At 38.4% G+C, this 26,658-nt stretch overlaps 1 protein-coding gene across 9 annotated transcripts in view; it reads right to left on the bottom strand.

The window, feature by feature from the left end:
* The window catches only part of LOC110394526 (pituitary adenylate cyclase-activating polypeptide type I receptor-like), a 136,648-nt gene continuing 109,990 nt past the window's right edge, over positions 1-26,658 (bottom strand). For 3 of the 9 annotated variants that reach the window (XM_021388426.1, XM_021388427.1, XM_021388428.1), the window contains 6 exons: positions 25,517-25,586; positions 23,547-23,638; positions 18,376-18,417; positions 4,005-4,134; positions 3,770-3,811; positions 1-330 (listed from right to left, as the gene is read on the bottom strand). In XM_021388426.1, the coding sequence (XP_021244101.1) occupies positions 121-330; positions 3,770-3,811; positions 4,005-4,134; positions 18,376-18,417; positions 23,547-23,638; positions 25,517-25,586 (586 nt within the window). In that variant the 3' untranslated portion in view covers positions 1-120. The remainder of the gene's footprint in view (positions 331-3,769; positions 3,812-4,004; positions 4,135-18,375; positions 18,418-23,546; positions 23,639-25,516; positions 25,587-26,658) is intronic. The other 6 variants (XM_021388429.1, XM_021388433.1, XM_021388430.1 and 3 more) reach the window with 6 other exon arrangements.

Below are 26,658 nucleotides of genomic sequence, written 5' to 3'. Positions count from 1 at the left end.
AAAGGAAAAGGAAAAGGAAAAGGAAGGAAGCCTACACCACCACCAAAACTATGCTTATTTTTTGTTGTTTTCTTTTTGAAGTGATGGTTTTTGGTTTGCTTGTTGATTGATTTGTTTTCCTTAGCTGCTCATGTCGCTAGATTCTCCGCATTTATGCTGGACATCCGAATCTGAGAGCTGCTCTTGCTCAGAATGGAGAGTTGTGTCCCCCCGTTCACTCCGCTGCTCGCTAGAGAAGGATGACGATGTTTGAAATCCACAGCAAAATACCGGTTGACTTTCCAGCTCCTCCATTTTCTCTTTATTTCTGATTGCACCTTTAGGGAGAAACTTCAAAAGGTCATTTTTTATGTACTTAGCCGCTCGAGGACATGCTGACAAGTTATCAAGTTTAGAAAAAAACAAAAAAAAAGAGCAATTTTGAAGGCTATTATTGAACTCCTTACTTCAGAGAAACCTAAGGTGATTTCTGCATGTCTGAAAGAGTGCCAGGCATGCCATGGGGAAAGCAGCCTGGGTTCTGAGTCCCTGACTTCAGATAACTTGGGATCATCCCATAGAAGTGTAGAAGATGTGTTCGGTACTAACCCAAACATGGTTTTTGAGTTAGCTTTCTGGAAAAAAAATCTCGTTTTCATCAGTGGCCAGTAGCAAACACATAACAAGAGCCAAAGATGATGGATAGTCATTAAATAACCTGGCCACAAAGGTCTTTCACCTGCAGTTAATGGATGCATGTCTACTGAAAACTTGGCCTGCTGCATTCAGCTCACCTCTAAGTAGACAATGGGCACGGTAAGTCATGGACAGTAAAGTAATTTGTGTTCAGAAGTCCAGTTAGAAAATTAATAAAACACTTCGATAATTTCTCTGCTTTCCATTTATCACTAATTTCCTGGCGATCTTTCTAGGTGTATACACATGTACGTAAGTACAGAAGATTGTAAGGACTTAATGTAAGAATGATTGTACTGGCTTGGACAAATATTTATTCATTCAGTTACCCATTTCCAGCAGTATCTTGCAGCATATTTAGGAAGGAAATAATGTAAAAAATGACAAATGTAGAGATATTTTCCTAACATATTTTTCCAGCTTTCAAAGAGCTCACGTATCAAAAGTGCTTTTTGCCTTTAGCAGGAATTGCTAGATTTTCACAGACTAATACAGTTGTTATAATGGATCGGCATTTACCAGTATGCTGTACAATGTGCTTTAAGAGTATGGGCACTAACTGCAGGGTAGAAAAATCCAACTGGAAAACTTAAATTCTCCTTTTAGTACTTCTAATTTTCTTTCTTTTTTTTTTTTTTTTTTGTTATTGTATAGATAGTTATAGATTAGATAGAATATGGAAGTATCTATCTGGGTTAGTTTGGTTAAGTATCACTTCCCCAAACCAAACCAAAGCAAACCAAACCAACGCAAACCCAAAAGAACAAAAACAAAAACAGAAACAAACCACAGTGGTTTGACACACCATGCAGAATCTTTGAAATGTCCTTATGTCTAGATTAGTTTAAGACCAGACCTTCTGGCTATTCTTTGTGCATGCATGAAAGATAATACATGAAACAACAGGTTTAGGCAGGAAAGACAAATATCCAGTACTGCCAGCTGGTGGAATATGAATGCAGCCACCATAGGAACTATAGGAAGATGTGATCCAGAGCTCACCTTCTGAACTACATGGAGCCATAAACAGTTCTTTAACAGCCATCTAAAAGTCCTTTCATGGTCTCCCTGACTATGCCCATAAGCAAAGATAAAGTATACGTATATTTGCTGAACTTGAGGAGATTGTTGCTTTTGTCTGAGAAGGAATCTCTTGGACAAAGAAGTTAGAAGCCCATTGGGCTAGAGACCACCTATTACACACTGTATCAGAACAAACATGGAATATCTACTTCAGTGAAATAGGTAAAGTAAATGATCCAAATCTTCCTGAACAGAAAAACAGAAGGTGGTTTTATTCCTGCTGGACTGCACAATAAATTTGAATCCGTGGAGGAAAGAATGGATGAACTGTACATATTCCCTTATAGGCAGAATTATGTAGGAAGTCTTTTTCCATTAATGGAGGAAAGATTCATCTCATTCATTTAGTCCAATAAACAAAGACAGGAGAATTTCAATTTGCAAATCAAAACAGGTGAATCAGAAATGAGACCTAATTACAACTGGCACACAAATATACACAAATACATATACACAAACACGGATTCAACAAGAAACAGTTTCAGGCTTTCAGAAATTCAAAGATGGAAAACTCTTCATAAATACTGCTTTATACTGTAGTTCAATATATTATGTAATACTGTCCTAAGCTTAATTCTTTGGCCCGATAGGAAGGTAAAGATGTAGTACTGTACAATTGCATGCAAAAAAAAATAGATTTTATATCTCTGCCCTTCATGGTAGATTCGTTTTTGTCGGGTACTGCTTACAATCATCAGAACAAGGGAATAGGTAATGTGAGAAGCCGTGATAGTAACACTCCCTCTTATCACCTCTACAGCTGTGGTGCTTTACAGTACTACAGAATGAAAACAGACAATATCAACTAGCAGAACTCCAGGGAACGAAGGCAAGATGGAGTGTCTGGGGACTGATTCATCTTTTTTATTATTATTATTCAGATGGTCAGATGTTAGAAGTTTAAGCGAGGAACCGGTCTCTTTGTAGATTAACAGACACCTTCTGGAAGACAATGGCTTTAATCTGATTTAAATACCACTTTGGAGTGAGACAGAGAACCCTCCAACAGTTGCTTTTTCTCTACATAGATTACAAAGAGGGTACACAGTTGTTACCCCAAAGTTAGCTGTTGAATACTTCCATCCCTAAGCACTCTTGGATGTCATTCTAGAACTTTAATATTTCTTAATCCTTCATTACTTAGTAGAAGTGTATTAAAAATAGGAGTGATCTCAGATTCTAAATAGCACCAAGCCTGATGGAGTTCAAGAAGTGTCTGGACAACGCTCTCAGATATAGGGTTTATTTTTTATGTATTTCTGTGTGTAGCCATGCAATGGACTTGATGATCCTTGTGTGTCCCTTCCAAGACAGGATATTCTATGATTCTATTAAAAAGTGTCCCTTGTAACAATGAAAAACAGCACTAGACTTCTGCTTTCAGTATAGGCAAATTGATCACTTTGCAAAGTTGATCCATAAAGTAAGACTGTCCTACATAAAAACTACATTATACACATACATTATCCTTTACTTGTAGATAAGAGAGTTTGTCAGGTGACACCAAGGGCCCAATCTTCATTTTGTGAGAAGAGGTCTAAGTGACTTACTAGCTTGGTCAGATTGGCCAGGATTCATTCCTCTTAACATTAACCACTTAAGGAAGATGACTAAGTTAGGAATCTCCTCACTTATGGATATTTGTGTAGTTAATCGAAAGACCCAAGCATCTGCAGAGATTCAGTCAGTTCAGCTAAGATCTGAGTTTCTCTTTCAAGGTGTTTCTGTTGACTCCAGGACTCCTGGCAAACAAGTCACTTAACAAAATAATTGCCTCCATTAGGAAGTATTAATCTGAGCTTGGAAAGGCCAATATTTTGGTTTGACAAAGACATCATACACCCTCCTTCTTTTGCCGAGACATTGTGAAATTCATACTAAGATATGAAGGAATATGCAGATGATGAATTACGAGGAGGGATTAGAATAACAGTTAGTCCCACACGGAAATGGGATGGGGATGGAAATAGAGATGGTGGGGATAAGGGAGGTTAAACATTAAAAGTCTTACCTCCCCGTTCAAGAAACAATAGAGAACAGCAACAACAAAACCCTAGGTAAATGGGAGAGAAAAGAAAAACTAATTCAAATCCTTCAGGAAATGCTGGATAACAGCTGCAGTTTAATAAACAAAACAAAGCATACACATAAGTGAATAAACACACAGTCTGAGAACTACACATGCAAAGTCAGAATAATGAATAGACAGTTCTTTTTAACAAAAGCAGAATTCACTGTATAATCACCTGGAAAGATCCCAGTCCCAATTCAAACACTAGTCTCTCCCGCTTACTGACATTTTCCGGAGAAAAAGCAAACACCGTGTAGTGAATTCCAAACAAGGGGATAAGCAGTAGCGTAGAGCGAGCCAATCTCCTGTTACAATAGAGTGAAAGAACTTTAATGCAGCCTTGTAATAAACAGCTTGCACTTTAATTAAAGCAGAAAATTCAGAAACTATTTCATTGCTCCCCTTTCGGGAAATATATACGCTATATAATTATACAAACAAATATTCAGCCTTCCCATTTGTCCCCTAACAGTGATTTCACACACACTGTAGTTTGCTCCCACTTCTTTATACTGGCACAATTATAGTAAATTAGTAATGCGTTATACTCTGTACTGTTATTTTGATTTGCATTATTATAAGCAGGGATTTCTTTTTTCATGAAGAAAGTAATGTTGGTATGGGATTCAAACTACTACCATGAAACAATAATAAATCTCTCATGAAATTGTGTAATTCCATTGGAGGGTTTGTTTGGGGGAAAAATAGTGCTGATTTCTTCAAGGTAGTTAAGGAGCTATATGGAGGACAAGGAAGTCTAAAAAGCCATAAAGACCCTCAGAAGAGCTCCATACTATTTTCAAATTCAAATATTCTGTCTGCTTAATATGTATGGAATATATTGCAGACTGATTTGAATTGGCTCATTACATGCTCTAAAATATCCTAAAAATGATGTATTTTTCTTATGAAAAAAAATGAAGAGAATTACTATCTCCAAGAATTCCATTAACACGTCCTGTTATATCCAATACTAAACTAGAAATGAGACATCACTTCATTGCCAGTGTCCCTCAGTCATAGTTTGGGTACTGATGATGAAAAGCACATCACAGACCTTGCACCGAGATGGCACTAAACACAAACGATGCCTCAGTCAGATGCAGATCAAATTTCAAGTCTAGGTGAAAGACCCCATAAACTGGAGAGCACCGTTCTCACAATTATCACATTAGACATTAGCCAAAAGCTTTTGAACGAGAGAAAGAAGAAAACACTGAAGTGCATTGACATACAGAGTCTCCATCTTTGGTGCCCTCTGAAATAAGTAAGTTATACGGGAGCAATCCAGTGCAACAGACTGAAAAATCTTTCAAGGTCTCTTCTAGACCTCATGCTCTATGAACATGCAATCAGATTAATGAAAAGGAATGCTAACACCATGAAAAAGATTATAGAATGCTATCTCCATAAAGAATGTAAAGAATATAACAGTGTCTTAAACTAGCAACGGAATATAAAGAAATCAAACGGAGGTAGTAAACCAGAGATATATAAGTATTCTTTCTCAAAGTCTATTACACTTTCAGTTCTGAATTAATTACAACAATAAAGGATAAATGATACTTTGATTCAAATGTCACAACATTACTGTGAGTTAGTAAGGCTTATCTCTCTGCAGCCATAGGGGATTTGTTTTGGGAAAGATGCAGAGGAAAGCTCTTTCTGTAGTCAGTTTTATGGCATTAATTCTACCTGATTAGTCATACAACCAGTTTATAGGATCTTGAAATACAATGTCATCATCAACTTATTTGAGACGTTGTCTTCAATAGCATCACAGAAGTCATGAAGAAAATACATTAAATGTAAGAAGTAGCACAACCTGAAATTTGCAGATGATCCATAAAAAGGAAAAGAAGACTTTAATAACAAGAAAAAATTGAGACGTTACTAGTGGCTGTGATGCTGCCGCTGAACTGTGTTTTTCTAAGAGCATTAGAAAGGAAACAGAATTAAAGCAACAGCTGTGAGATGGGTAAATTTACGTACAATGGTGAAATGGGGATGTTAAAGATAAGAATACAATGGAATTCTCAGGAGTGCAACAGGAGGATGGCATCCTCTTGATTGGCATCCTCTTTACTTCCCACATTCTTTCAGACAAAGAAGGAGCCTGGGGGATAGATCCGAGAGTGCTGAGGACAATAATCCTTTAATGGGGTTTGCAGGGACTGTCTGGAAGAGGTATGTTCTCCAAAGGTGTGGTTTTGTTTACACTCCAATAGGTTGAGGAACGTTTCATAGTTACTTTAAAAAAAAAAAAACTCATTAGAAAAAAGGTATCTTGAAATTTTTGTTGAGGCTGGTACTCTACTTTTTCATCAGTTAATTTCCTGAAGAGCATCTTAAGAATTATACACTAATAGTATGGAACGTACATTCCATTAGAACGTTAATCCAAAAAGATGTACGCAATGGTGTTTCCTGTGTTTTCGTATTCCTCTGCTCCGTGTATGGAATGACATCTTTATAGGAGGAGAAAATAGGAAGGTCATCTAACTTCGACCTGTCTATAGAGGAACCATGTATTTAGTCTGCTGTTGCAAATCTACATTTTTTCAGGGGACTGCTGAAGAGTCTATGGATGTTACATAGGACAACTAGGAATTAACTGGAAATGAAAACTCATTTCACATTGGATTGTAGGCTAGAATTCCCAGTGCTTTCTACTAAATGTTTTAGATTGTTCCTATTCCATGTTTTAAAGCCTGATTCTAGAAGACTTAGTTCTGATGTTATGATCTAAACAAATGTAGTAACTATGCCTCAGTTGAGACACTGCGCAATAAGAAACAAGCATTAATGAATCTGAATAGCTTCTTCCAGCCTCTATGAATGTGACACAGCAAATGTATATCTCCAGAATCAGAACTGTAGATACAACTGTAAGAAAATCTGGTTTGGGTATGTTAGGATGTTATCTGGTGTGAATGAAGGCAGCTATCAGAAAATACGAGTCTTCTACGCCAGGGGGACCTGTAGCTCCAGAAGTGATTGTGTGAGGAGATATGTGGTTGTTAGTCTTTATGTCATTGAGATAGAGAAAACTGCAGCGTACAGCTTACTCTCCAGATATCCCCATCACACTGAAGCTGTGTCTTGTGCCAGTTCTACTGGGACTGGAGGTGCTTCTATTGGGCTAATTGCAGAGTCCAAAAAATTGTGTCAGTCACAGACTGTCAAAAGAAGCAAAATATCTTCAAAACCACAGGCCCTGAAGAAGGACTATGTACTTATTTATGCTATTTGGGAAGTAAGAATTGTCTCGTTTAAGTGCTACGCCTTAAGTGGAATTAATTTGGCCAAACATAAGCTTTTGGAGGGGTGAAATGAAGGCTTGTGGTGGTCATGTTGAACAAGGTTAATTTCAGCAAGGTTTGGATGTGCACCATATAGATTTCTGTGTTTAAATTATTAATGTAATGTCTTTAAGGCCTATGCAGAGAAAAAAGGCATAGTTCCTGCCTGTTATAGATGTCTCTTTAAGAAGCGAATCCTGCTGTAAACTCCACTGACATATACTGAATGCATGTATTTATCAGAACACATCTATTAAAGTTATTTAATATCTATTTTTAGGTAAATTAATTCAACACTTGCTTTCCCCTTGCTGTCAACAAAGAGGAATAGGCACTTATGCGTATGGATGAATTATCTCCCTAAGGAAGGCTTTAAAATATCCCACCCTATGTCTCTCCATTGACTACAAAGGGGATCTAGACTGAGTTTGTGACATAAATTGTGACACGTAGACTTGTAACGTTTAAATAAGAGGAGTTCTATAACTTTGGTGCTAACTTGGTGATGAATACATACAAAATTTCTAGTAAAAGTGTTTTCAGAAAGATGAAGAGCAAAACATGAAGATCCAGTAAAGGATGTCATTGTTAGTATTATGCTTAGGAGATCTCATGTTTAATAAACCAGAGTATCTACTTTATCTAAAGGATCATAAGATTAAAGTGACTTTCAGGAACCTCAGGAGACTCCCTGGCAGATATGTGTCCCATCTGGAAGCTTAATTACATCTACACAACTTTTGAATATCTGAGGAAACACCTAAACACATTGATTGATTGTGACTTAATTCCTCCATGCATAAATCACATCTTCAGCCCAAAGGCTTGAAAAGTAGTGGAGGGTTATGGAGATTTTCATTTGGGGGTACGAAAAAGATGATTTAATTGTGTTAATGAGAAGGGCACAGAGTTTTTTTCCCACTGTTCATCAGGTAGAGAATTCCACCTCAGACAGCTGTCAGTCCTTCTTCACTTGAAGTTTGTTTCCCTGCAAAGGCCCAACATGAAGCCAATACTGCATCAGGCTGCAGGTAAAGTGATGGAGATCATATGTAAAAGTGTCTCCTCCTGAATGTACCTCCTATTTTTACCACTATTTCTCTTAGATTCAAGATTTTCTCCATGCAGAAAATGGACCTGCTCACTGCTTGTCTCCTCGTCCCTATTTCTTCTCTCTGAGTTCACACACCATCAGATCATTGACTGAATCTTTTCAGCATCTTCACTGATCTATTTCTTAACTACCTTGAGGAGATGGGAAATTGCAAACAGCAAATGCCCACTTTCATGCTTAAAATGGGCTTTGTTAGACATAATAAAATACGCAGCTACAAGTTATCAATTATTTTTTTTTTCCCCTTAATGACGTCAGCAAATTCTGTTCTTCAGCAAAATGCTGTCCTTGTGGATCACTGCAGCAGGAGATCCCCGAGTGCTGCTCTGCATTCATAAACCTGCTATACAATTCAGGAGAACATCCATCAGAAAGCACACCATGTAAGGGATTCCTGGAAGGTACCCATCTCACCTAAATGAGTCCCATGGGATTCTGGCACAAGTAACAGAGTAAGATGCACGATGAGAAAGGGATTAATTCTTGCCTCCAAATTAAGATATTTTTTCACTTTTCCTGCTGCCTTACCCTCCATAGGCAAATCCTTGCAATGACTTCTGACTAGACACTAAATGTTTTCATATTAAGTTAACCATAGTTTCTCTTCATTCCTGGGTGTATACTGTCAAAACTTCACTCTGTTCCACATGAACATGAGGAACATGTAGAAACATGAGATGTTTTCTACCAGCTGAGAGTCTGACTCACTCAACCCTGCTCTACCTACGTTGCTCTAGAAAACTTCGGGTGAAACATTTCCTCTCAGTATGACCACAGATCAACACTTTGCTGTATAATAAAGAGCAACTATTAATAGTTTCTATACAGGCACTATCCAAAACCATAAGAAGCATCAGAGATCATTACAAAATTTCAAAAAAAAAAGAAAAAAAAGCCTTAAAATCTTTGATCATGGTGCATCAGCAAAAGCACAGAGTAACAAAAAATTCTACATGCAACAAGAACCAAAGGAGTGTTTGCTCTCCAGTTACTACCGCTCTGCTCATATCAAATCATTTACTTGCAACATGCGTCATACAAACACAGTAATGTCACAGGATTGAGTACACTTACAGGGTAATGGTTGATAGTTCTGACATCTTGCAAGAGTGCTGGTTAGCCCTCTTAGGCTTACAGTAGCATTTCTGAACGCAGCTGCTAAATATGACAAGATTAGCATTTTTTTCAGCATATTGTGAACAGGCCAAGGTAGGTCACTTTCAACATATTTCATGAGACAAACCACAAAGATGGAAAGCGGACACGACAGGATGAAGTTACAGCACAAACCAGCTGCTTGACTGAAGCAAAAAAGAAACAAATCAACGTAAAAATAAAATGCACTGGCAATCGAGATGCGCTGACTCACAGACAAATCAAAGATCGAACAACCTGGAGGCAGGCGGGCAGTGTTACACGTCCAAAATACACACGGCCTTTGCAGTCCAGTAGTGTACAGAGGGTAACAGAACAATATATTAAATGAAAGTCGACTGCACACTTGTGGAGGACATTTATATATAACATAAACTTGTTGGATGGAAATTAATCTAAGGTGACGTTGGATCAGATGTTCCTTGTTTTCATGTGTAGGTACTCGAGGTGGTGTGAATCCCTTCTTTTTAAGACTCCTGGTTGGGGACATCACAGTACTTCTTTGCCCAGCTTTCTTGACGTATGAGCAGGATGCAAACTATGTCTCATTGCTGATTCAGAGGTACCTCTTATTTTTGTCTCACACACTAAGAGAGGTTGGGTGACAAAAGCAGCAGGCTCACACACTATGGACCAGGACTATGATCCTTGCGTGTTGTACTCCAGAAAGACCTGCTATGCAGTATGGGATGTTTACATTTAAAATAAGCCAGATAGAGGCTAATCTGAATCAGCTGTCAAGAAGGTTAATCTTGAAACAACATGGGAAAGCATTGTGAAGGATGTGAGGGATAGATATTTTGCATCTGTTGTGACAGGCTAAAATCCACAAGAACTGAAAATAGAAATTTGTTATTGACATTTACAGGGGCATTTTTCTTGTTTGTTTTGTTTTGTTCTCAACCTACAGTCGCTTTGGTGGAATTCACCTCAGAGAGAGCTGGACATCCTTGTCCACTGAGAATCATCAAAGGGAATATGTCAAGAGAGAAGTACACACTGTTGGTCAGGATATATCTGCCCTATTCTGGATATCCATTTCAGGATGGGATGAACAGCAAGGCCCACTAACAGCCCTGACTAAATCTCCACTGACTATAACAGATACTCTGCCTACAAGGCAAGCATCTATATTCAGATAAACCAACTCTGTTTCTGTTGCTCTTCTAATATGCATGGTCTAAGATTTGTGTTCACCTAGACATAGATGGAAGAAGCACTTTATAAGTCAAACAGTGAAATAAAATAAATTGAAAACAAATTCAGCTTTGGCCTACTGTCAATGCCATTAAGTCATTTCCATTTAACAGAGATTTTTGGATTTGATTTTGTTTTTCCTTTGCGATAATCAAAAACTGACATTATTATTAGATATTATAGCTTAAGAGCTGGAAACAAAAGTACAGTATTGCGGTATGCAAAGATTCAGCAGACAGAAAAATCATCGCGTTTCAATTTGCTAACAGAATCTCTTTTCTTGGATGAAGTTGAGAAAGTAAATACAAAAATGATTGTTCCTTTTACAAAATCAAGTCTATGACAAAATTCTGCAGTTCCACTACCTTCTATAGAACTGAGCTGTGCATTAATTGATATTTAAGACTGATTGAAAGTGGGGATGACAGTTTTAGAGAGCGTTCCTCTTTACTATGGCGGAGACTTTGAAAAGCAACAATGGATTTTGATAGTCTCATTTGAGGCTATCCATCTCTATGACCACCAGATTGCTGCTCAGCATGTGCTGAGAACCAGAGCTCATGGAGGCATTTTAAGGGACATAACCTGAAAAGGAACCATCTGAAATCAACAATCACTTTTAAAAATCTCAGTCATGGGGTGTTGTAGTGTTTTCTTCAATGACCTTCTTGAAGTTGCAAAGGTAATCTGGAACAAAAAAAATCTCCACTGATTAAGACCTGTTCCTTTACTGATTATGCCCTATTTTATGTGGCAAGGTTTGATTTTCATCATAGTGAGTATAACTAGCTTGACAGCATTTGTTTTCCTGATGCAATTACCAAAAAGGCAAGACTTGATTCTGTAAAGAACTACTACTCTACTGCCAATGAGATTAAGTTCACATGTGGGCTTGTAATGGAAAACTAATTTTTTACGAAAACGCTAGCATTTTAGCAGGCTGTTGGCATTGCTTTCTGCCATCCTACATAACTCATTTAGAATCATCTCTGTGTCATCAGATACGACAAAATAACCCAAAACCTTTAGAATGCGGAACTGCCAGAAGTTTTCCTCTTTTTTTTTTTTTAATTGCTTTATTATTCGATTTATTTATTTTTAAGCAAAGTTGAAACACTGATGGAAAGTAAGGGAAAAAGAGAGAAGAGACAGAGGAGGCAGGAACCAGACAGAAAAGAGGGGGAAAAAATAGCAAAATAAGAGAAAAAATAATATACATGAGACTATGGGAATCAAAACATTAGACGAATTAGGGCAGGGTACTCAGATCTCCATAGGCATAGACATAATGGAACTGGTCATATCTAACTACATGTGACTAAGAAGGATTTGAACCATCTTCTTTATCTCACTCAATTGCAGAAAGAATTGAGCAGTTCCAGAGGTCGAGCTGACCTATGCAACAGAGGCGTCTAAGACATACAGAACGCATTGTCTTATGGAGGTGCCCTGGTCTCCCAGTTTGACCATAGACAACAACTAGACTGCTTAGATTAAATACGAGACTTTAGACAGCTAAAGGCAAACAAGCTGAGTCTCACCGCATGTGTCCTGTGCATGGACTGCAGCTGCATCTGGGAGGAAGAGGGAGGGTGCTAGGGTGGAAGGGGAAAGAAAATGTTAAACATTCCCAGGATGAAATGAGAGATGCATGATGTGGCTGAAGACTACCTTGTCAGACTGAACACCTTGCTGTCTGGCAAGTTAATGGAGATGAGACTGTATACAAATTTGAGGTTATTGCCATTCAGTCAAGGCTTTGCAGGTTTCTCAGGGGTGCTTAAGAGAACTAAAATGAGAGTGCTGATTCAGAGGAACAGTTACTCATTTTAACCAAGACTAATGAAAAATCAGGGTTCTGGGTTTAGATCATTAATAACACATGCGGAATGGCAGTTTGTGGCTTTTCTCTGAATATGCTGAAGGTAGAGCCTTTGGGAAAATAGAATAGACACAGAAATTAAAACTGTGTCTCATTAAGAGACCTGCTCAAGCACTCTGCTCAAATAATTCTACATAACATCACTACAGATAGGACTGGCACCTTGGGCACTGAAATAGAAAAAAAACACAAGGAGTAGTAGTAGGGAAAGAATGTGGAAACAAATCAGTGAAATAAAATACTGAAATACCGTACAAAATTAACCAAAATTAAAGTGGAAATTTTGAGTGGTAGAGAGAATAGGAAAACAAAAACAAAAAAAAAACCTGCAACCTTGCCATCTAGTATTCATGCTAAATATTTTCTTGAATTTTTTTCATTTGCTACTTGATAGCTAAGGAATTTCTGCAGCTAGATGAAAACAAAAACTACCTTTAGGGAAATCCTGGATTTACAGATTGGATGTGGGCAGAAAACAAAGGCTGTGCAATTCCACCTTGCAGCAGTGACTGAGGGCACTGATCCGCAGTGTGCAAGCAGACTACATTCACCACCCTCATCCAGACACAGAATGAAAAGCTTTGGTGCTCCTCAGTAACATTGTTCTTTAGTCTCATCCTGTCTAACTTCTGAAGCCTACAATATAGATATCTGCCTCTAACCTTGTCATCCTGACCTCAATTTGCAATCCATGGTGAGAAACAGACCATAAAGCCAGATTTGTCTAGCCTATTTTAGACATCTTGTCTATAACAAAAGGAGTTGTAACCAATGAATTCCTTAATGAACTGGGTAGATCTCTACTGGCTGCCCTGAATAAAGCTCTACAATTGAAAACAAGCCCAAAAGTCCAAGTCCAGACATGTTTTGAAGATCTCAGTCTAGTCACCTATGGATCTACTTACTGCTGAAACCGCTAAACTGAAAAACTCACTCCTAACATCTCTAAGGGATCTGAGATACTCTAGGGTCATCTTCTGACTCACGGGAACTATTTGAAAACAAGTTTGGATAAACAAGGCAAAGTATTACATTTCCCTTACATTCATTGTCCAGATAAATCAGTTGAAATGAATTGACTATAATGGATGTAGATTTTTTTTTTTATCTGGCTTCTTGGTCTCTTAATCTCTGAGGGATTTTCCATCAGTTTAACATATGGGAAGTCCACTTTCTTTCTCTTTTCTGTTTTGAGTAGGTGTGTCTCATACATCTCAGTAGATTTTTCTTTTTTTCCCCAATGATTTGGAGGATCATAAAGAAGATTTTCACTTTTTGTTTCTATGTACTTACAAAGGCAATCAGCTTCAAGATGAAAACTAAGACATGTAGGAATTCTCACAAGATTGTTCAATGGATTTCAAAAATTCCACACATAAAGAAAATGTGGAGAAAAAAAATTCCACAAAAAGTAGATCTAATCATTTTAACTGAAAGCCAGTATGGTAATTACAACAAAAAAACAACATGGAAACAGTATGTCAGTGAGGAAACTACCATCACCTTTCCAGAGGATGAGGCTGGATTACTGATTGCAGACCAGAGATGCAGTTGAAAAGAGATGTTTAACAGTAATGAATTGAAACTGGAACTTCTTGGCCAATAATTTTGACTTTTGTACAGAACTGAAGCTTGAAGATGAAATGGAGTGGTCAAAGAGTGCCAAAAATCTACACTACCCTGCTCATTCTTGACTTTGCTAACACCTATAGATGGTCATGCAAAGATGGAGAAAGTAATTGTTATGCACAGAGCTCAAAAAGTGAAGAGATAATGTTTAGCTGTGGTCTAGAGAAGAACCTTGGTACTAAAGAGTGGAATACTTTCATCAAAAATAGACTTTAAATAATCAGTAACTTCAAAGTTACGCACTCCGATCCTTCCTCTATTTTAACTCTGGAGACCGTATTTCCACAAACTAGGTTATTCTCCCTGTGTCTAGAACCTAGTCTAATGTCATGCACGATGGAACAATTTTGACGGAGGTGCATTAACATAACTTCAGGGTAGAATCGTATATTTAGTGAGACACCATAGAATAGTATGTTTTAGTACCAAACCATACAAGATACTTAAATAGACTTGAATTTAGGTTTACATTTTAAATGATGACTATGCATGCCCAAATCCAGCCATCAAATATCTAAGAATGTGATTAGCCTATGCCTCATTGTCTTTAAATCAAGGAAACAAGTAAAATCTGCAGTGCATTTATTGTCTCAAATTGACAGAAGAAGTGGGTGTTCAAGCACTACTGACAGATGTTAGCCTGGTCAGTTGGCGGAGCTCAGCACTGGGGTAGCTACATTGAGTTTATATAATTTGCAGCTCTGTAGCTTCAGTGACACTGTAGTGCCTCACCTGCCTTGCTCATCATCGAACATTCCTATGGGCAATGATCCAAGTTTCAATCTATCTCCTTAACCATCCTTAATGAAAAAAAGAACTAAGCCTTTGCTGAAAAGGCCTGGCCTTGCAGACTTTTAATTACACAAACAATCTCAGTGATTGCATCAGAAGTTTGTAAGATGAATTACAGTTTGGAAGCTGTTTCTGCAAGGACACTGGTGCACAACAGCTTAAGTACAAAGACTAGGATGTAAGATATATGTACCACCTAATATTGGCCCAATCATAAGTAAAATACATTTTCTTAAACCAGTTTCTTCAAGACTGAATTTAACATTAAGCCATTGTAATCTGATAGCCTTTGAGTGTTTGTACTCTCTATGGAAAGAATTTGTTCTTGCCATTGTTCAGTTACCACCATACCGCAATTACTATTATGAACACCATCACTCACAGAAGCCTCATGAGAAGTTCACTCTTCCAAATTAAAACAAAACAAAATAAAACAAAAAATTCTGCACTGTCTGCACAATTATTTTCATCCCTTCCAAACCTCAGGCACTTCTTGTCCCTTCCAAACTTCAGGCACTACATAGACTATGTCCTGGCTAGGATATGACCACAAACCATAAACCAAAGAATATGAAGCATGTTAGTTGCCAAAGTGAGACACAAGAAATCAATGATAAGAAGAAGCAGAGACACTGAGGGAAATTCAAACTCCTTTTGTGAATGGTAGCAAAGAGTGAATGGAAAACCATGGATGCTGTTGTTCATCAAGCTTTGACATAAATTGAAAGCACGTTCAGGATCAGAGATGTCAGAATTATTCCCCATTCTCTGCAGTCTTGTAACAACTACTGCATGGCCGGTTGCTTCAAATCTCCTTTTACCTTTACACTAAATAACCAATTCCAAGAAACAAAGGTGCGAATCTGGAACAAGTAAAATTCCAAGATTCTCCCTTTCAACCTAACAATGCCTTCAAAACATCTATCATAGTTATGAGCAGTGCAGAAGGGAGAACAGCCTTGTTTTGCCTCGTTTGGCTTCTCCTAAGTCACAGAATCACAGAATCATAGGGGTTGGAAGGGACCTCAACTCAGCTCTGAATTTTTTGAAGTTTCTGAAAAATGATCTGAATCTCCAAAATTATTAAGAATATCATCCCTACTGAATAAAATGCTCTGAGAGAGAACATAACTGCACTCAAATTGATGGCATTTCATGAAGACATGTTGCCTTTCAATGGCAATTCATGAAGACACACTGCCTAAAGCACTGGACATTCTCTTCTCTCGCTGACCTCAGTGACAGTTGAAGTTTATCAATGCAGATCAGAATTACATTAATCACCTCAGTGAAGTGCAGTGACTTTAGAAACACATTTGAGATCTGTATCTCATTTTCTTTAGGAAGCCTACCTTAGTTTTGCTAATTAGTAACCTGAATAGATGGCTGAAGTTATAGAGATTTTACCAGTGTCATTGGTTCCTTATGAAAGTAAGAAGTTTTATATTGTGCACATTGCTAAAGTATTTGTGGTCTTATAAAAAGCAATGCTGGAACTATTTTAGACATATATATATACAGCATTTCAAATGATACGTGTGTAGATGAAGGCATATATTTACGTATGTGCACAGACACAAACATACATAATGTTGGTCTGAGCCTTCAGTTATCTTAAGTGCCATTCCACACCAACTATGGCTGTTAAGCCACAAGATTTTAGGTACCACACTGTTGAAATAAATGTGATACTGTTCTCTCCCTCACCAACCTACACATTTTAATCCTTCTAGAGAAGGACCATCTGATAGTGGGTTCGTTTCATAACGCAAACACTCATTTCTTGGCTTGCTCTTGTAACAGATAGGATAAAAAAGTTTGTGTTTTGCTCACTTAGGACACAATCTGTGGACAGAGAACTTCATTCTCTGAGACTGCCACAGAAGCACAGTAGAGTCAAGTGGCAATTTTGAGTCGTTAACAAGGAAATGTCAAGCAAGAAACTTCAGCAGATTTCAAAATATTCAGCTAATTTGTGAACTGAGTTGTTTCCTTTGTCCGCATATCCATGGAAACCATGAAAGTACCTGTAAAAATACCTTATAGCAATGTGCACAAACATTCAAAATAGAAAATAATTGTCAGCTTCCATTGTATGGATGTCTCCTGTGCTGGCCAAGGCACATCGGACTTGCACTCTAACCACCTTCTAAGGTTTTGAAATACCAGAAGCAGAGCATTTTTTAACATTTTGTTCATCACAGATGACCTTGTAAACACAAGGAACAAGTTTTGTGATCAGTGGTTTCAAAATCAGAGCCTGTCACACCTCCAGTAAAATGTCTGTATATCACTGGAAATGGATGGAATTCCCTTTAAAAATACTGACTTGCTTTTCCGGAACATCCCTCTGCTGAGTGATGTATGAAATAAAACCTCTTTCAAGGTGGACGTACTTTTAAGCCTGATCCCATCAGCACAGTAAGAATGGAAAAGATGCACACTGTGTGAAAAGAAAACCTTGTGGCTGGGAAGATGAATATTTAAGGTCCTCTACCTGCCACAGGCACTTGGGTGGATTTTAAGTAGCCACTTCTGTGCGCTAGGCCTCAGCTGTTCAACAGGAGCAACACAGAAGCATTAAAAACACACAATATATTCTGTACTTCTTGAGACCCCAGTCAATCTGTAGGTAGACCATCAGAGCAGAATTTTCAATTACTTTACCGGAAAATAAATTAATTCCTGTGCAATTATATTCTTGCTAATTGTGGCTCGTAGCCTACTACATGATCTTAGATTCCTAAGGATTTTATCCAGTTTTTTTTTTTTCACATCTCCACATGAAAAGATTTGGCACAAATGAATATTTCCATCCTCTAAAAAAACCTAACAAACAAAATCAAGGACAGCTTCCCCCCTCACACAAATACACACAAAACATAACCCCCAATATAACTGTTTTTCTTAAGACACGTCAGTGAAAAGTATAGTAGATGTGAATGAGAACCTTTTCTCTAGAACATTAAATAAATTCATCAAGAGTTAGTTGTAAGAATCCAAGTAGTAGAGACCTGCTCTCCTCGTATTTCTTAGGAATGAGAACGAGGTCCTTGGTGATCATGCACTGACACCAAGTCTGTGTTTTCCATTGTATTTTCTTGTGGTAGAAATGAGTTAGCAGAGGGACATGAGAACCCTTCATTGCTGGGTTAGTGGGCATTCCAGCATCCAACTGATCATACCTGACATGAGGAAATTAACTGCCCTGCTAATGAGTATACCATTCATCAACCACCTGCCCTTTTCTTGTCGGAAATGAGACTTCTTTCCATGAGGACCCTGTCAATAACTGTTAATGCCAGCAGTCTGAGCACTTGCAGCAAGACAAAGCAGTAGCAGAATGAATCATAGAGTGTCCAGTGACTTTGTAGGTGAACTGTAGAGGAGTGTTGTTTACCAAAACATTTGTGTTACAACATTGCTTCTCCTGCCCTAACCCTCTAGGTTGCACTATAGGTAAAATCATACCTACCTATGATATATGCCATGTCTCTCCTTTCTTTCCAGCAAGATGCTGATTGGAGGAATGACGTAGACCTGAATTAGCTAGGTATATGTGGGGTTTATTTTCTTTCTCATTGAGTTTTCAACATGTGATACAAAATTTATGATGAAGAATCTGTTAAAGCAAAAGCAGAAACAAGCTTCCCCCTCCCAGGTTATACTATTCAAGACCAAAAAAAAAAAGAAGAAAGAAAAAAATAAAAGTTTTTTTTCCGGTCAAATGTACTTTCATACTTGAAAATGAATAAATAAGCAAAGACTTGATGGAAATGTGTGGGCCTTTTTAACCTTAAGGATTATTCCAGCATGCATCTATATCATGCATATCTACTTAATTACAGCAGAGGTTTATAGTACCAGTGTCATTAGAGGATCTTCTGCCTACAGTGAAGGTTTCAACAGTCCAACTATGCTCATGAAAATAATCACCTGGATTCAAGTTTGTGTAGACATTTCTAGAGGAATATGGCTTTTGGGGAGGTGAATGTACTCAGTCTTTGTAACAATTTGACTGAAACTAGGATGCTTGAAAGCAGATTCTGACAGACCATATTGCATGCTGTTGGCTCACAGGAAAAACAGCGAAGAATCATGTATTAACTATTTCCTAAAATGCCAGTTCAGGGACTGATATCTGAATATCCATGCATACAACACGGGCCAGATGTGACACGCCATGTGCTAAGCCAGCTAGGGTGTGTAGGGTTGTGACAATGCCTTTCCAGTCCCCGTATTTCCAATGTGAGTGCACATTGGATTTACTGACAACTGATGTGGTTGCTACTTAGCTTTCAGTGTTCCTAAATAGTTTACTAGTTCTTACAAACTACACTACTGGATATTGCTAAAAGTCAGGCTGTGTTTCTCTGTGGAAGTACGCTACGTGAAATCTACCTGGGTTGAACATACAGGTATGATCCCAAGATACTTGTACTATAGGATTAACAAAGTCATGATCGCAACTACAGTAAATTAAAATTCTTTGTGCAATTTATTTACCAGATGGGGCCAGAAATCCATTAGGACTATGCAGATACTTGTTTAATTCTACAAGGAATACAAACAGTATCACTATTCTCAAGCAACTCATGACCTCAGATCTTCTCACTCAGACAAGAACCTATTGCAGCTGCATTACTGGGCTTGTTTTGATGCTTAATTTGGTGGAATTATTCAGGACTGACACAAGATTAACTGAAACCAGAACATGGTCCAAGAAACAAAGATATGTCCTTTTTATGACTGTTCACTCCTAACACTGAAAGGTTAAAAAACCAAAATACTATGATGACTACTGGGAGAAAACATGAATGTAGCTTGGAATTTGTGGCTGGGGGAAAGGCATCCTTGAAGTAAAAATAAAAATTAGAAATGGTGACTTTTATTTTCTAAGTTCTACTGCAGCTGCTTACATATTTTTGATGAATCTAAGCCCCAGTCATTTCAAACGTAACAAGGAGCTTCTATAAAAAAAAAAATCAGTAAAAACAAGACCTGAGTTACAGTTCTCCCACACTCGGACCCATTTTGAGCTGTTCAGTCTGAAATGGGCTCAGCAGCATGCAGGCAGATCAGAGGGGAGCAACACGTGTAATGGTGGATCAGATGGCCATGAGACTGGTCAGGAATGATTGAACATACAAGCTGATATCAAATGGAAGTTTACAATCACTAAAGCCTTTGACTGCTGTAGAAAATCATTAGGAATTCGCTAAGTTTCCAAGATTTTGTCAGCCTAAAGGCAAAGGCTAAAGCGTATAATAATCATCAGGAAGGCTTTTAGAGAGAAACCAAATTTTTAGGGGAATGAAGAGCTCATTACTGCTCAGAGGATTATACAAATCATTATTATTATTTTTTAAAGCAAGTCTTGCCATCTCTAGTGGCTACACTATATTAATTAAGCATGAGTTCCCTGGTAGTGCGATCTTCTGTTGTGTTCCTGTCATAGCTTGCAGCTAACTTCGGTAGTGGGAATTTTTAATTAGGAGTGCACTGTGGTAACAATATATAATTAATCTTTGAATTTAAACATATCCCTAAGGCTTGTAAAGTTCAATACACGCTTAAGTGATTTGCAGAATTATGACCACAGTATATATAAAGCAGAACTGGATCCAGATGTTCCTTACAGAAAATGATCATTAAGAGGGCCTGAACGTAAGCATGTGCCATGTGTATAAGAAGAAAATTAAACTTCTCTGAAGTCAAAAACTGAATTAGTGTATTCTTTTTGCATTTTTCTTTCTTTTCTTTTGAAAAAGAAAGTCCCTGAGTTACAGGTGTATAATAGACAACACGGGTGGCTTCTGACCATCGTCACATTTGCACATAATCTGATCATGGATTATTCATAGGCAATTCGTGGGGAGTCAGGGGTCAAACTTCAACATAATCTTTTGAATCCAAAGCATCTGAAGTCTCTGATGCAGCATAACATTTTGTTACGTGCCCCGTTCTTCTCTGCTGAGCACATAATCACTGCAAACATCATGTAAGTGAGACTTCATTTTCTTGTTCTCGCCAGGAAAAGCAAGGGATTGTTTCAGCATCTTTCACCTCCACCAGTGCAAGCTCCGATGGTGTAAATTAAACAACAGCTGAAGGTTTAAACTCTCCTTTACAGCTGTGCACGAAGGTGGATCCAGTGAAAAGCACACTCCTGGTCACTCAGGCTCAGCCATGGTGATGGAAGCCTTGGCTACAAGGCTGTTCCAATGAGTGGAAGACGGACACCACAGCAAATCTCAGTCATTGCTGCAGTTTTCATGTGTACCACCTTCAGAAATGGGCCCTTCCTCAACCACAGGGACCCTTCCTCAACCACAGCTGATCAGTCATGTGAACTGAGTACTTAAACATGTTGTGGAATAAAGGTCTGGATGAAGAGTTTGGTCTGGTGGGATGAATTGAATGGGAAACTGAAATACTTTTTGTGGGGAAACAAGAAGAAGCAGAAGCTGCGGAGCAAGACAGCATGAGAAAGCAAGGCTGAGAACCAAGGACAGAAGAAGAGAAAAGCAAAAGCAATGTCTCATGGCTCTGACTGGATAAGCGCCTGCATGTATGGTTAAGGAGTGTTTGTGGAATGCTTTGTTGACGTGTAAAGGTGGATGGGAAAGTTGTAAAGGCAGATGGGAAAGCTAAAAAAGGAAACTTGTGAATGTATGTAAGTGATGTGAGAACCTGCAATAAATGATTTTTATTGTTCACATCTGAGCCCGTGCCTCAGACGCTGCAACTTTTTCTTATTTTTTCATTATAAAGATAGGGATTCAATTGAAGCCTGTCATGTTCAGCCAGATACTGCTGGGGAGAGAACTTCACTACAAAGTTCTATTTGTTTGCCTCTTTCTCCATGCAAATAACGTCTGTGATTTCAAAATGAGAATGGGGAAACATTCACATTTCACTTGGCAGGTTTGAACGGAACAGCAGTATTCTTAAAACAGCCTATCAGCATGAGGAGATACAGCTCAAACAAACAGCCATGAGCATGCATTTCGTTTGGGGTTTATCAGCCTACTGGGAAGGGACTGGAAATATTTGACCTGTATTTTGCACATTTCAGTGATAATAAAATGAGCTTTAAACAGTCAGTAATACGAAACAGCAAAATGGGGCATGAAAAATGTTTATTTATGGACCACAGTCTAAAATGCTGCTGAGATTTCAATATGGTGACTTAACCATTCTATGACCTGTCCTTTTCCTTTTTTCCTTCCTTTTCTGAGATGTATGCACAAATAACACATATGCCTGGTCTGCGTCTGCATAGACTTATTCACTGCATCTCTGTGTGATAACTTCAGTTGTTGGGTCTGTTTGGATAAACAACACTCCACTTCATAACACATACATAAATGCAAGATCAATTTACACGTACCCATTCATAAAGTTGCAAAAAAATATGAAAAAATAATGGCAGCGAATGAAACAGAAAATATGATGTTTTTCTCTTCGTTTTTGCTGCTAACTATACACATAGGAAAAATATCAGTAAAACTCAGTCACCATATTGATCAAAAATGATAAAGATGTTTCATCATCTCATCAAATCGCGGGAGTCTGTGGCATGCTTTGCTCCATACGCGTGAGATTTGCAGCAGATACCAAACATGCAGTCAGTGGGTCTTAATCAGGATTATCCCTGCACATCTTGGGTGCTAATTACAATTAAATGTCTGGCGTTTGACCTCCCAGCAGCACATTACATGGGAAGTCTTCATGCAAACCATAGGGAAACTATGCGTGGAAGACAATGTATTCACTACACTTTCTCCTGAGTTCTAATTCTGAAAATTGACATCTGAGGAATGAATTTAATATATTACTTATGTCTGCAGAAAATGCCAGAGCTCATAGAAACCTGCAAGGAAAATGTCTGTGGTGTTTAGACTGAGAAGCCATGAAAACACCAAAAGTGCTGCCCCACACACTAGTTATTCAAAATAATTTTGTATAAGGCTGCATGAACTCAAAATAGGAATAGAAACTGTCTCAAAAGACCGACCTCAATCCTACAGTGAGGTGGAAGAAAAGGATATGAGCTTTAATACAAGTTTTAATACAGTTCTAAAACTTGTAATGGAAAACATTCAGGATTTCTTTTTCATTTTTAACCAATTGTAGGTGGGGAATCGTTTAGCTTAACTGGAACAGATTCAAAGTTACCTGAAACATGGACATGAGCACAAGCAACTTTAGGAGATTTAAAACAGAGTTCAGACAAAAGTTCCTGAAATCTTTTCACCAAATCTCATTGCTTTCAGTGAACTCTGTACCATGTCTGTGGAACATATGAGGCACTAAAATCTGTCCCATGAGTGTAATAATATTTATGCCTGGTCAGTATGTTAATTTACAGATGACTGATCTGTAAATAATAATTAGTATTATTTAATCCAATATTTATGCTTCTTTCTACATTTTTTTCTTTCCTAAGCTTTTTACAAAGGATGAAAGCCAGTGTTAAAGTGCACTTTGGTGAACGTTGGATTTAAAAAAAATTTGAAATCAACCAAATAGATCATTGACTCTTTTAAAAATCAAATTAACTCCCATGTCTTTTTAATGTTATTTTTTTTTCCCATGTGTATATTAGAAATCTCAACTGATTACGGTTTCATTTGTACTTACAAATAAATGCTGGATTCATTGCCTCCAATGTCAGGTGACTGGAGTTTCTGCACAAGTATCACAATGATGCCAATAAAAAGCACAAAGTTTATCTGGGGGAAAAAAGAAAGGACATTACGATGACCATGATATGCTTTTTCAGGTATGAGATGAGACTTTCTGTCTGCCCTTTCTTGAAACTTCTAATTTCTGTTACTTTCTCTCCACTTGGAGAATCCACTTGGCTAAATCTGGTCCACAATGAGATGACCTCTAATGTCTTTTTTTTATGTTTTTCTTCGTGACTTTTTGTTTTACCTCATAGAATCATAGAATCATAGAATGGCTTGAGTTGGAAGGGACCTCGAGGATCATCAAGCTCCAACCCCCCTGCCACAGGCAGGGCTGCCAACCTCCATATCTAATACTAGACCAGGCTGTGCAGGGCCCCATCCAACCTGGCCTTGAACACCTCCAGGGACGGGGCATCCATAACCTCTCTGGGCAGCCTGTTCCAGCACCTCACCACTCTCTTGGTAAAGAACTTCCCCCTGATATCCAACCTAAATCTTCCCTCCTTCAACTTAAAACCATTTCCCCTTGTCCTGCCATTATCCACCCTTGTAAAGAGTTGAGTCCCCTCCTGTTTGTAGGCTCCCTTCAGGTACTGGAAGGCCGCAGTGAGATCACCCCGCAGCCTTCTCTTCTCCAGGCTGAACAAGGCCAGCTCCCTCAGCCTGTCTTTGTAGGGGAGGTGCTCCAGCCTTCTGAGCATCTTTGTGGCCTCCTCTGCACCCTCTCTAATGGCTCCCTGTCTTTCTTGTACTGGGGGCCCCAGATCTGGACGGAGTACTCCAGATGAGGCCTCACAAGTGCAGAACCTCATCCTGAGCATCTTCTTTCTCATAGACTCATGTGTCATTCTAACTATAGTTTTAAAACTCTGAAGAAGAGCAAAAGCTATTTATTTTGACACTTTCAATTCAGATTTGGCTGTCACCAACTCCGTAGCTACTTAAGGTCAGAAGAAAACAGGAAAATTAAGTTTTGTGGTTTTTTTTAAGTTGTTTGTTTGTTTTTCTCTTTGGCAGAGCTGTGAACATCTCTTTCAGAATAATTTTCTATCTGGATATGAAGACGATTGCAAGTGAATGGAGATGCCCAGTATTATTAGTTCAGTTACAATGAACGTGTCTGAAGGTTACTGTGCTTTAGACAGCTGTCCAAACTGTTAAAAGGAGAAGCGCTGCACCTGATCTAGACATCTATGTTTATATTCCCACAACAGTCAATGGAGACCTTGCCAACACTGTCAATGCAGTATGGAGAGGAACTTAGTGTGCCCAGAAGTAGATACCAATGCCCAGTAAGCTAAACAACTCACTGAGTGACACTAACCACATTGCTTTGGTGCTCAGTTTAATTCACTATCTGGAACAGCCCAAAGCCATTTAAAGATTCCTACTCCTTCAGATGCAGAAGCTGGAGGTCAAATGGGGTACATTAGAGACTCTCAGTTATCCATACATAGGACATTGTTTGAGTAAAACCCAAGGCCTCCATTAAATAGAGCTTAGGTATCTATGTGCTATGTTTACTCTACTATTACAGATCTAATATTACATACAATAATTAATCTGCAAAGTAAATTCCATCCAACAAACCTAGTTCAGTTTCCTAGGCACTTCCACCTAGTGTTACTTTTAATGTCCCAAAGAGCAGGGTCCTTTCTATGCCACCCCAAATGATTCCTAAAAACAAATGCCCTAGATGCTGTAGGATCTGATGTATGGCATTTGGTACCTATGTTTGAGCAACATATGTCCATATAGCCTTTGCCCACAGGCAACATCATTTAACTTGTCCTGCATCTCCTTAGCATTATGCATTGTTCAGTAGCCCAGCACAGCTGATGCAGCATAGCTTGTGAAGTCACTGAAGAAATTGCATCAATTATTCTCTCTTGGAAGAGCTGAGCAAGGGCTACTTACCATGATTGACCCAACCACAGGACCTTTGATCACCCACCACAAGGCAGTGTTGTCATTCATGTCCCAGCAGCTGCAGTTAGCAATGACAGAATGGGGTGGGGAAAGAGAAGGAAATAAAAAGATTGATATAACACATAAGTTAATAAGCTTGCAACCGTTTTTAAGGGGGCAGAGAGAGGGATGTTGAGTTTGTAGCTATATTACTTTATTTAGTTTCAAAGGTTTCTTAGACTGTCCCTGTTAAAGGTCTACTTTACAGCCTTCACCTAACTCATCTGAAATAGAGTAAGTATTGGTTTTTTTTGCAATTCCAATTATAAGAGGTTACAAAATAGTTTAGACATTTTGGGAAATCCCTCTATGCTCATTAATGTGTCCACTGACCATAAAGTTGTAAAATTACCTGTTTGAGCCAACATCTCTGTAGAGGGGGTAAGAAGACAAGAATAAAGGGTCAACAGACAAGAAAGGTCCAGGGTTAATGGACACGAATGTTCCTGGCCCTGACCTGAGGATTCAGACACATGTCTAGTACACCAAGATGTACCAGGTGCTGATCATATTCACATTGAGGAATGATTTTCAGTCATTGAGGTGCAAGCCCTACCAAGGAGCAATGATTCATCTAAGAAGCTTCAAGCTGTGGGCAATAGTTGGTGTCACCTCCTTTTTTAAGCTGCTTGGAGTGAGTGTTCCTAAATCAAATGGCATTTCTACCTCAACATGGACAATCTTCCTCCAGTTTCACTGAAGGATTATGATGAAGTTTATTCAATACAGGTGTATTTGGATATTTACCTGTGGAGCAAATTAATTAGAAGACCCATATGTACATGGGTTTAAAAATGTATTTTAAAGCTAGAAAAGCAATAACAATGAAAAAAGAAATGTTATTTCCCCTGCCACATCACACCATCCCCGCTACACTACTTTAAGTCATTAAAATTTTGATTGCCAGTTAAAAAACATATTTTATTTGTCTCTGCTTTGTTTCCCTCCTGGAAAACATACAAACACAGAAAAAATGCCTTTTTTGTACCTGCAGTTCTGAGAAGGATGGTTTCTTTCCCTCCCACTGGGACAACACCAAAAGTCCCAGCAGTGGTTGTCATGGTACGTTTGTCAGGTGCCAAGTAACCATT

The sequence above is a fragment of the Numida meleagris genome, chromosome 2, assembly GCF_002078875.1.
Source record: "Numida meleagris isolate 19003 breed g44 Domestic line chromosome 2, NumMel1.0, whole genome shotgun sequence".
In the NCBI taxonomy this organism is placed as follows: domain Eukaryota; kingdom Metazoa; phylum Chordata; class Aves; order Galliformes; family Numididae; genus Numida; species Numida meleagris.
Note: the sequence above shows the minus strand (reverse complement) of the source record. Positions and strands in the feature narration are given on the sequence as shown.